The sequence below is a fragment of the Petromyzon marinus genome, chromosome 48 (genome assembly GCF_048934315.1).
Source record: "Petromyzon marinus isolate PM22_M1 ecotype Great Lakes invasive population chromosome 48, UKy_Petmar_22M1.pri1.0, whole genome shotgun sequence".
NCBI classification, from domain to species: domain Eukaryota; kingdom Metazoa; phylum Chordata; class Hyperoartia; order Petromyzontiformes; family Petromyzontidae; genus Petromyzon; species Petromyzon marinus.
Window position 1 is genome coordinate 10,852,377 of NC_133714.1, and position 11,905 is coordinate 10,864,281.

At 53.6% G+C, this 11,905-nt stretch overlaps 1 protein-coding gene across 4 annotated transcripts; it reads right to left on the reverse strand.

The window, feature by feature from the left end:
- Positions 1 to 1,353: 1,353 nt before the first annotated feature.
- LOC142931094 (U3 small nucleolar ribonucleoprotein IMP4-like) lies at positions 1,354 to 11,232 on the reverse strand. 4 transcript variants are annotated; one of them, XR_012947108.1, is made up of 9 exons: positions 11,093 to 11,232; positions 9,781 to 9,946; positions 8,210 to 8,311; positions 7,642 to 7,907; positions 6,803 to 6,912; positions 5,410 to 5,533; positions 4,778 to 4,873; positions 3,875 to 3,945; positions 1,354 to 3,441 (listed from the first exon to the last, which is right to left on the reverse strand). XR_012947108.1 is itself a non-coding variant. In XM_076074537.1 (8 exons), exons 5-7 carry the CDS (start codon positions 6,851 to 6,853, stop codon positions 3,905 to 3,907), a joined length of 225 nt encoding a protein of 74 aa, XP_075930652.1. In that variant the 5' UTR covers positions 6,854 to 6,912; positions 7,827 to 7,907; positions 8,210 to 8,311; positions 9,781 to 9,967; positions 11,093 to 11,232; the 3' UTR covers positions 1,354 to 3,441; positions 3,875 to 3,904. The 4 variants fall into 4 exon arrangements, 2 of the variants coding, with proteins under 2 accessions (XP_075930652.1, XP_075930651.1); XR_012947107.1 differs by having other exon boundaries at positions 9,781 to 9,967; XM_076074537.1 differs by lacking the exon at positions 4,778 to 4,873 and having other exon boundaries at positions 5,401 to 5,533; positions 7,827 to 7,907; positions 9,781 to 9,967.
- Positions 11,233 to 11,905: the final 673 nt, after the last annotated feature.

An 11,905-nucleotide genomic window follows, 5' to 3' on the forward strand; every position in this document is an offset into this window, starting at 1 on the left:
TCCCACGATCTTCCTCATCCTCTCCCGTACCTTCCGCACCTTCCTTATTTAACACCATCAGGTTCACAGACTCGCCCTCGCTTCTCCCAAGTCAAATAGCCTAGCTTAGACACAACCCTCACCATGTTACACTGACGGCATCGACCGAGACAGCCAACAACTATCCGACTCCATTTCCCAGAACCTGCAACCACGAGCTCTCGCTCTCCGCTGCTTTTATCCGACTCGGCGGGGCCTGGCTCTGCCCTGGCCGCGCCTCCCTTCTCCAACCCACGAGCGGGTTCCAGTGTCTTCCAGACAGGGTCTCTGTGATCCTTGCCCCCAGTGCCTCCGCCCTGCTGACAAACCCGCGTGAGGCTCACTGGCGTGTGTACTCCCCGTCCACCGCAGTTGCCGCTGCTGGACAACTATTACTCTACAGTTGTACTGCCCTTCTGTACCGTGCCCCCGAGCCATCAACACGGACTCACAGCATCAACACAGACTCACATGATCAACACAGACTCCCACGATCAACACAGACTCACAGCATCAACAGACTCACACGATCAACAGACTCACAGCATCAATACGGACTCACACCATCAACACGGAAACAGGGTCAGTGAGCAAGATGGCGGATGAGTGCATACATGATGTGAGTGGTGGTGAGTTCAAGTTGAGCACCCAGTTTTAAATCTCATTTACTCCCACCACCCTACATACAACAGTCGGAAGTAAATGCCTACACACCCTACATACAATCGTCAGTAGTAGTGGGGAGAAGAGGGCATCAGTGGGGGCGAGGCATGAAGCGTTGAGAAGCCCTCAGATACTCCATAAAACCTCGAGTTTCATGGAGTATAATTTTCAGCATTACAGTTCCATTTTTTTTACGTTAACAAATGTCTCGCCATATATTACACCGTATAGGTAACTAGATTGGGCGAGGGATGGTCTTTTTTGTTGAACAATCAATAAAGCTACGGTGTCGTACTGTGCCCGTATCCGTGTACGGTACTGTGCACTAAAGGAAGAAAAATCGAGCGACTGAACCTCACTGCCTCCTTACCGGAGGCTGTAAACATCAAGTGACCTGAAAACTGCGATGGGACGTGAAAGACAACATGGAGAGACAAGAGGGCGCCACGTGTGTTCTTCCATGGCAGCAGCAGCATCGCAGGCAATGAGGTTCAAATGGGCACAGGAACTTTGAGGTGGACCCACGAGTGGTCGAGCCACAGGGGCGCGCAATCGGCGACCTCTATACGCTTGGCGCAATCCGCACCGCCATTTCACGGAGCCCTTGTCCACTCGACGAGTACGACGACGCAGTCCCACCGTCATTCGGCGCCTCGTGGTGACATCACAACATCAAAGCGACAGGTGTTGTTTATTCATTTCTAGAGGCAATTCGAGGGCCCGGTTACATCACGTTGTGATACACGCACACACCGTTAACATATACTACACCGGTTATAAAAAAAAAAGCAGGGGATAAAAAGGTGGGGGAGCGGACCCGACCACAGGTATTGTTTAAAAGACGTCAAGCGGACCGGGGGTTTTAAATGCAAGTCCATGCGGACACCAACATCCGAACGATTGTACCAATAAATCCTGAACCTTCTGGAAGATTTCAGCTCCCGCTGGTTTGGATCAGGGTGATGTTGGGGCAAATTCCATTAAGTGGGAAAGGCGGCAATCTTGTGGGAATGTCCTCGCCAGAGAAGAAACTTGTCGCTTCCATGTTTTATTTTCATCCGACGTCCCATTAGCGAGATCCAGAGCGTGACGGACTCATATGGAGTCGGCCTCCTGTAATTTTTCTGGTCTCATTCTCACCACAGGTGAAGGCAGAGCCACACATCAACGTGCCAATGGGGCCACGGTTGAAGTGGTGGGGCCACGGTTGAAGTGGCGGTGGCCACGGGTCATGTGGCCTCGATGTATTTTCCATGTTGAAGGCCGATTGCCCCAAACATTGCCCGTCATATGCAGTGTCACTGAATAACGTGTGAAACATACTGTAGCATATACAAAATTGTATTTTCTTCATACATTAAATACAATAAACACAATAAACATGAAATGCGTATAGGACATTTATAACTCTCTCAATGACCAAACTTGTATTTTATGAACACACTTATACGAGCAAAATATGACAAAAGTGTTCCAGATTTCAGTTTCAATTGAGACTGAAATCCGGAATCATTACCCCCTACTGACAGACTAATAATACCCGCTCGCAGGCCAAGTGCTGATTCACCTTGGGGCCTCGCCTGGTATAGAGGTCGTGGGTTAAATCCCGACGCCTGTATATCTGGAGTTTGCATGTTCTCCCCGTGACCGCGTGGATTTTTCTCTGGGTCCTTCGGTTTTTCCCTCCACATTTAGAAACATGCGTTTAAAAGTATTTGGCTGCTATATATTTCTGCGTGACAAGCCACTTTATAGCGCTTTCATTTGTGGCCCGGTCGTTCCTGAAAGAGAGCTATACAGCTGAGTGGGCCTTACCTGGTAAAATAAAAATAGATTCGTTTTGTTAGTTTATTTTGTGTCACAGGGGGACAGCTACAGGGGGGGGGGTGCCCATTAAAATGGTCGAGATGAGATGCAACTTAAGGCGCTTGTGACTTCCCAAAAATATTATTTATGGCAGGTTTTCACATCTAAACATCCCGGGTGGCATTGAAGCCAAGAGCTCCCACCCTAGGCGAGTAGCTACGAGAGCGGTGCTGTGCACGGCGACACGCCACTTTCTCCATCTGCCTGACTTGGTATTTTCTTTTTTGTTACTTAAATGTTAATGTTTCGTTTTGTGTACGCGTGTATGTACACCGTTTGGGGAGCGATGGTGCAGCAGTTAGCGCACTACTAACTCAGCCATCTGAGTACATGGTGTGGTGTGTATAACATCGCAAAACTGGGGAGGACAAAGGCAGCCAGACGTGGGGCTGGCCACACAACCACTTCTGTGCCATGCCGGCCATCATAGGTGCTATTCGTTAACAGCACTTGCCCCAGCAATCTGTTAACGGCGATACGGAGTACCTTTGTCTTTTTGTGCAATTGTGTGCTTCTGTGTGCGACGCATGCGACAATGTGCATGTTTGTGTTTGATAAATGTACATCCGCAATGTGTGTGTGACGCGTATGATGCGCGTGTGTGACGACGGTTGGAACAGCGATTCACGCACTGCCCTATCCACGCGGCGACCTCTCCTCAACGTCTCGAACCTCGGAGGAGAGCGCCGCGAGGTTCGACTCCAACTCCGGCTTTCCAGGGACAACCCCCCCCCAATGCCCCTCCCCCCAGGCCCATGGGGGGGGAAGTCGCCCCCCTCCCTCACTCCACGCTCAGGAACTTCCTCTTCTTCGCCGTGTTCATGTACGGTCGCCAAGGCCACTCCACCTCGGCGGTGGCCGCATTGTCCAGCGTGCCCAGTTTAATCTCATAGACTGCGCGACACACAAAAGCAAAGATCCCCCCCATGCAGCCTTTAACAGACGGCGTGGGAAAAGCGCTGTTCGTGTGTTAGCATGTAGGAAAGCCAGCACGGCACACCAAGGGGTGGGTGTGGGTGGCCAGCATTACGTCCGATCATCTTTGAATTTACACATCGCATCCGGGGTGGGGGAATGCGAGTCGGGTCACGGTACAGCGAATGCGACCAGAGCAGCGACCCCACCGACTCAAGTTCCGATCCGCTCTACAAGTAACCCGCGGGCCACCTAGCCCGAGGCTAGACTCTTACATTCAGCCCATCATCCTCTCAGGGGTCGATAAAATTTACAACCACTTCGTAGGGAAGTCCACAAGGAATGTGGAATTTCCACCGCCTCTGCAGGGGTGTAAAGTGGAGACGAGTAACAATGTGTCAGGCAGACTTACGCTCCATCTCGAATCACGGTCCCACCTCCTTCAACTCGATGTCCTTGCCGTCGCGCTTGTAGACGTTGTGCCTGTTGGGAGGGGGGGGGGGCACAGAAGTCACGGGAGGGGATGCGGCAAGTTACACGGACTGCGCTGGACTCTCATTACGTGTCCTCGCAGACGTTTGCCAGTTAGAGGCCAGCGGCCACCCTGTTTAAAACTGCGGATGCATTAACAAATGAACAACATTACGCGCCTTCAGCTTCAGAGATGGCGTTAAATAAAAACTCTGTGCTGTTGCTCGAAAACTAAAGTAAAACGAAACTATTTTTATTTTACCACTGAGCTATGTAGCTCTTTTTCACATAAAAATGTATAGCAGCAAAATACTCGAAATTCAAGTTTCTAAATGTGTAGGGAAAAACCCGGAGGACCCGGAGAAAAATCAAAGTGACCAGGAGGAGAACATGCAAACTCCGAATATACAGGCGGACACACAGCACCTGGCCCAAAAGTCTGCTCACTCTTTCCCATTCCGAGACATCTGCAAGTTGCCGGGTGTTAGGTGTCACGTTCACAGCTGAATCTCGGTACACGCGAGCGGCTCGGCGTTAATTTTATTTATAGAGGCGTAGCGCTGCTGTTTTTAAAAGGCGTTGCCCTCACCGCAGAGAACCGTAGTGACACGACCGGCACTCTATGGAACAAAACTGTGCCACACGCCCTCCCGCATGGCCGTATGGGAGCCTCGGTATGTCTTCAGGTCAGAAGACGTACTTGAGTTTTTCTTACGGTTCCGTTTCGACGACGTATATGTACATCATGGAAATGAGAAAGGGTTATAGCCTATACGAGGGATCTTTGTGCTTTGGGGATGGGGGAGGAAGATGTGGGTGAGACTGGCACGGTGCCCGCACGCACCCTCTTTCCGAGTCGCGACGTGAAGTTGTGCATCACGAGGTGTGGGAATGCCTCGGACATCATGTCCAGGTCCGGATGTCGTGCCGCATCACCACGCTCGAGAGTGTCAAGTACACCGTGGCATCGTACCACGTGTCACATGAACAGCACGCCGGAAAGTTAGACACACCACAGGTATCACACAGACTGTACTGGAGAGTTAAACACACTGCCCTTCCATCTGCGGCATCATACCACATCACACCACATACACAGTTAAGACACCACAATCCCCCGTCTGCAGCGTCATACTACACACCGCACATCGTATGCACAGCTAAATACACCTCCATCCCCCGTCTGTTGCACCGCATCACACACGTCACACCATGCATCACACCGGGGAGCGGGAGCGGAGTAGCTATCTCATTACACTACAAATCCGGTGACCTGACTTCGATTTCCGGTGTGTCCAAGCATCGACAGTGGGGAGACAAAAGGGGCCAGATGCGGTACTGACCACACAACCCACCCCGCCGCGTGCCCTGCCGGCCTTCGTAGGTCGCTCGACAAACAGCACTTGCCCTGACAGCCTGTTAAAGGCTACACGGGGGAGCTTTGTCGACTGTGGTGCGTGCGCGTGCCTGGCATACGGCGGTGCTCATGCAGGACAATGAAGTCGTTGACGGCGTTGGCGCAGCACGCCCACACCAGCGCCTGCAGCTTGTGGCCTCCGTGGTTTATCGGCTGAGCGTTCGGCAGGATCAGCTTCATCTCCTGCGGTGGTGGTGGGAGGGTGGTGGTGGTGGTGGTGTTGGTGTGGTAACATGACAGCAAGCGGTCACACGCCGAGTCCGCTCTTCCCACCGGCGTCCGTCCCGGCCACGCTGCTTTCGCCCCCCCACTTCCCCACCCCCCCCACTGTATCCGACTCGGGTTGTGTTGTTTGTTTTTTCCATTGCGGAAGCCGAGCCGAGCCGTGCCGGTATACGGGGCCGCCAAACACCGTGTTGGCACAACTGGGATGCACCATTGGAAAAACTTTACTATTTATATTTTACCAGGTAAGGCCCACTGAGCTATGCAGCTCTTTTCCAGAAGCGACCTGGCCACAAATCATAGCTCAACTAAGTGGCTTATCGCCATGTGGAAATTTATAGCAGCCAAATACTCTTAAATGGACGTTGATTCTAAATGCGGAGGGAAAAACCGGAGGACCTGGAGAGAAATCCACGCGACTCCTCGGAAAGAGGCACGCAACTCCAAATATACAGCAGGCATCAGGGTCAGGATTGAACCTGCGACCTCCTGTATACCAGGTGAGGGAGTTAACATCTCGCCACAGTGGCGCCCCCAATGGTACATCTTTCCGTGACCACCGACCGTGCGTAATGCTACAGTAGATACATTTTTCATGAATGGAAGGGATCGGTCATCGGGAAAAGGCGGATTGAATCGCGAGGAATGAAGTTGACAAAAGCTGCATGCACCAAACCAAAGTGTCCAACGCTCCACCACTTACGACCCCCCCCCCCCCGACACAGCCTCCACCTTTCATCAACAACCAGATTTCTTCTGGTTAACTCAACGGATGCGAGTTGTCTCACACTGCACAAGCCCGATGATTGGTCGACACGGCTCGTGTGAGGTGCAAGGAACTGATTCTAAAGCCGATAGAGAACATGTGTGTGTGTGCGGTAATTTAGCAGTTAGCATGCTGCCCCACAAACCTAGTGACCCGAGGTTGATTTCCGTTCATGGCCAACACCAGTGGCGATTATCTGAACTGGTCCTGGGCCTCCCCTAGATCAACTCAGCCTCAAATGAGTACCTAGTGCGGTGTGTAAACATCACTACCAGAGAGATAAAGGTGGCCAGTTGTGGTGCTAGCCACCTACACCCTCGCAAACAGCACCTGTCCCAAAAGCCTGTTAAGGCTATATGGGGGACCTCTGTCTTTGCGCGCTTGTACACATGCAATACACGAGGACCCACATTCCTCGTGTGACCACAAACCCTGTAGCCCCTGTGACCCCGTGCCCGCACCTTGATGAACTGCTTGAGGAGGGAGCTGGGGTCGCGTGAGGTCGTCACCATGATGTGTGGGTCCTTCACGCCGGCTCAGCGGTACTCGTCATCCATGTGGCTGCTCACTCCTACTGACACGGGGGGGGGGGGTGGATAGAAAGAGGTGGTAGATGGGGCAGGGGGGACGGAGAGGGTAGGTTATCATTTGCCATACTTCCCCGTGCAGGTGAGTGAAGGTGTGTGTGTGTGGGTGGATGGAAGGAGCGACCAGGAATGGTTTAGAATATCACTATGTAGTGATCACGTTGATTTTGTGTAGCGAGCTGAGCACTAATGAGACCTGGATGAGTCCCAATTGCAAGAGTGGGTGGGTGATATGGCAGGTGAGTGGGTAAATTGAGTAAAATGATGAGTGAGTGAATGAGTGGGTCAGTGCATGTTAAACCTCTTTGTTACAGCACGTAGCTAACCGTGGTAATCGGAAGTGTGACAAACTAACCACAAAAAGTAGTTCTCAAGAAATGAGTTTGTCAATCTAGACGATGATTTAAAAGTGCAAAGCTCCAGTGGCTTCCTAATATTGTAAGGAAGACCGCTCCAGAAGGAAGACTGCTCCAGAAGCACACGTTATGTGGTGACCACGGCCTTCATTCGACATTCCACCAAAATTTACGCCAACCACCACACACAAACACACACAGCCGACTCTTTTCCGCGTTCACGCCATGGGATTTTTCAAAGTCCACTTGGGAAGCAATCGCCGTGCAGTATTTACGGTCAACGCAACTGCTGCATTAAACCCATTAAACCGGTGGGGGGGGGGGGGGTTGAGGGCCCGCCGTTCTCGAACCGCGAACCTCCGTGGCAAAACACGGTGCCACCGCTTGGCAGGAAGGACCGACGGCGAGCCGGGGATGCGCGCCGACTCGGCGTGTCTAGCGGGCGGAGACGCGCGACGCTTATCCCCCTGCCTCGAGAGTCTCGCGGGAAGGAAGAGAGAGAGAGATGCGAGGAGACGCGATGGTGAGGGATGTGAGATCACCCTCCCCTCCTTGGTCGAACTCCACGGCCTTCTGGAGTTCAAGCGCCTCCCACCGCACGTCCGTAGGCAGAACCAGGTTTTCTTCGGTGACGACGTCAGGGGGACAGGGGGCAGTGGGTAGGGGGCGGGCAGGGGAGAATTAACAAGGAAGAAAAATCATGCGCATGCATGGATTCATTCGGAAACGCTTTCCACGCGCGGTTGTCTTCTCGCCCGTATTGTCAGACCGTCTTGTCCCATCTTAGTCCGTCTTGCGTGTCTCATTGTCTCTAGATCCGTCTCTAGTCTGTCTTGCGTGTCTCAACGTCTCTAGTCTGTCTCGCTGTCTCTCGTCCGTCTTGTCGTCGCGAGCCCATCTTTAGATCCGTCTCGCCGCCCGTTACCATCGAGCGCCCTCTTGAGCCGCGCCTTCGCCTCTACGAGGATCTTCTTGGCCTCCTGCGCCTTGCGGTAGAGGTACTCGCCGTGCAGTTGCGCCTCCTCAGCTGCACCACGAAACAAAGACAAAGATCCCCCATGTAGCCTTCGACAGGACTGTCGGGTGCAAGTGCTGTTAACGAGCAGCACCTTTGATACACGAAGGGGGGTAGGTGGCCAGCACCACATCCGGCCGCCTTAATCTCCCCAGTGGCGATGTTTACACAACGCACCAGGTACTCATTTGAGGCTGAGTTGACCAAGGGGAGGCCCAGGAACGGAATCGTCACCAGTGTTGGCCGTGAGCGGGAATTGAACTCGGGTCGCTGGGTTTGCAGTGCAGCGTAGTGCTAATCGCGAGACGACCATAAACAACAACCGCCATTCGCCACGAAGTGGTGGAGATGTCACCACGGCGCTCGTGCCAGGCTACGTGCAGGTTAAGGCCCCATGAAGCGTCGAACGTCCGTTGGCAGCAGGAGGTCACAGATAGACAGACCCAGGTTGCCATTGGTTGCTTGACTAAGATGACTGGCCGATGCACCACCTGTGCCCCCTACTGTGCTACACCACCGCTCCCACCTACACAAACTCTCTTGGGCTATACTCTTTGGTTCTTTCGGTAAAGTCACATAGGCATAAAATATAAAATAAATTAAATCACGACGTTTCGGGCGCAACACAAGCGTCCATCATCAGGTGGGACAAACCACAGCAAGAAACAATTGCCGACGTGGGCAAAAGAGCTGCTGTAAACATGAGACTATATAGGTAAGAGAAGGGGGGAGGATCAGGGAGGAGAGATAGAGAGAGGGGGAGGTATGAGGAGGGGAGTGCTGAAGAGAGCGGGACTGGGAGTGGGAAGCTTAAGAAATGAGAGATGCGGAAAGTTAAGGCAACACCATAAAGCAGTTAAGGTTTTACCTGGTTAATAACATTCTTCCAATGATTACTCAATTTGTATCCATCTTCTCGGTTGAAGTTATGTCTGTGTTTATATATCTGGATGGCTTGATGAACAAACCTTTGATAGTAGCCTGAAGGTTTGCAGAGCGGCACCACGATACTCCTAGCGACGTCGTTGATTAATGTCTGTAATTAATATCGATGGTGAATCTCTGTAATTAATATCGATGATTCGATTCCACGAGAACAGATTCCACAAGAATCGATTCAACAACTATTTTAGTAAAGCGAAGTACGCGATTCGATTCAAACGTGTTCGTTCCGGTCTCATCAGAATCGGTATTGATTCTGTGCTGGAGGAATCCAATGAGCTATAAAGCTCTTTGATCAAAGATGTGCCAGTAGGGGGCACGGGGTCATAACGTCACAACAAACAATACAAAAACGATAGGAGTGCAAAGGGAATGGTAGCAAACCACTAAAAATAGGTTAAATAAACCGTATAAGTTCATACTCTATGGTTCTTTCGGTAAGAAGTCTCGCTCTCCGTTCCACCCACTACAACTGGCGTCAGAAGTAGCCAAATAGTAAGATGAATCGCTATAATGGAGACGCGAAGAAAAACTCGTACCAGGGCTCCAGTGGAAGAGGAGGACGACTCAACACCACCGGGGTTGGCAGCCCCGGAAGGGGGAGGAGAAGCGACGCCGGCCGAGCTGCTCACTGCCTGGCCGCCCGGCGGCTCACCACCGTCGGAGAGGGCGCTTCAGGTGGCTCACTCCCGACTCGCCCAACTCCTGCACGCGGCGGCATCCATCCTCGACGAAATACATCGCGGGTTATAACCACAACAAATATAATCACAATCACTGCGACCGTAATCGCCATAACCACAAATATAACCATAACCACCAGCTACATAACCACAAGTATAAACACTACTGCCACAAATATAACCATAACCACCACAACCATAACAACCAACATAACCACCACAACAACCACAATGATGCTGATACACTCTCACACCATGTGGGTCCCCTTGTCTCCTTGTGTCTCCCTGTGGGTGAGTGGATGGGTTGGCGAGAGAGTCGGTGGGTTGGCAAGAGAGTCGGTGGGTTGGTGAGAGAGTGGGTGGGTGGCAGAGTGAGTGACCGGTGGCAGAGTGAGTGACCGGTGGCAGTGGGTGACCGGTGACTAAGTGGGTGGGTGGCAGTGGGTGACCGGTGACCAAGTGGGTGGGTGGCAGTGGGTGACCGGTGACGAAGTGGGTGAGAGAGTGGGTGGCTGAGTGGGTGGCCGAGTGGGTGGCTGAGTGAATTGGTGAGTGGATGAGTGCCAGAGTGGGTGGGTGAATGGCTGAGTGGGTGGGTGAGAATCAGCATGTTTTTGCTGGAGGAATCCGATGAGCTATGAAGCTCTTTTTCATAGATGCCCAGAGAGTGGCTGAGTGGCTGGCTGAGTGAGTGTCGGTGGGTGTGAGTGGGAATGAAATCTAACCTGCAACTCTGCATTGCAAGTCCAGCGAGCTAACGCCCTGCGTGTGGTGGGGTAAAGTGTGAGCATGGCCACTTTGCTCCAACACGTCCGGACCAGCGTGGAAGAGTAGACCAAATACCTCTATATAGCGGCCTCTAGTGGATGCCTTTTCCAGCAGCAGGCGACTCGCCTCCACAACAAACCCGTCCCTCCAGAGATAAAAACACACGGCGGTCTGGGAGTGCCTCTCATCAGCTATGGCTCAACACGAGGGCCACTCTGGGGCCGGTTTCCACCGTCAGCGCCTCATCAGCAGCAGCAGCAGGGCCGGGCTCTGCTTGAAGCAGCGCCGTGAACTCAGCAGGCGTCTAGGACGTGACGGCTGTTGGCCAGGCGCCTCCTCCTCTGTCTCCCCCCACCACCGCCGCCACTGCTGATGTGTGCACACCGCGCGAGGTTCTCACCTTCAGGCTGAGTCGACGTAGAGGAGGCCCAGCGAGCCGCCGCTTCAGAAGATTTCGCGACCCACTGACGGTGGCCGTGAGCAGGAAACCAAATCAGCCGCTCGCCACCCACAATCCACAGCGCGCCGCCTCCACTCGCCCCTGCCTGACCGGAAGTAGCAGCGGGGGGAGGGGGGTGGGCAATGGGGGCGTGAGGGGGGGGTTGAGGGGGAGCATGGGGGGGGGTTGCCAGGGGGGGCAAGGGGGGTCGCGAGGGGGGCGGGATGCTTGGGGGGGGTTTGCGAGGGGGGAGGGGCAGGGGGGAACAGAGGGGGTCATGGAGGGGGTCCTAAGGGCGGGCAGGGGGGTTAACAGAGGGGGGTCTGGGGAGAGTCGAGAGGGGGGGGAAAGAGGGGTGAGGGGGAGCATGGGGGGGGGGTCGCGAGCGGGGGACAAAGGGGGGATAGGGGGGTTCACGAGGGGGGCATAGGTGGGGGTTGCCAGGGGGAGCATGGGGGGTGGTCGTGGGGGGGGTCGTGTGGGGGGCATGGGGGGTTGTGAAGGGGGAGGGGCAGGGGGGGAAAGGGGGAGCATGGGGGAGGAGCTTATGTGAGGGGGAGGAGCTAATGGCTATTACACCACGCCGCGTCTCGCGCCACGTGCTCCCCCTGGCAGTTTGGCCGTTAGAGAGGCATGGAACCGAGCTGTGGGTGAGTGGTGGCGGTGGTGGTGTGCGTCTTTCTATGTGAGTCTGTGTGTGAGTCTCTCTAAGTGAGTCTGTGTGTGAGTCTCCCTCTGTGAGTCTGTGTACGTGTGTGGGTCTGTGTGAGTCTG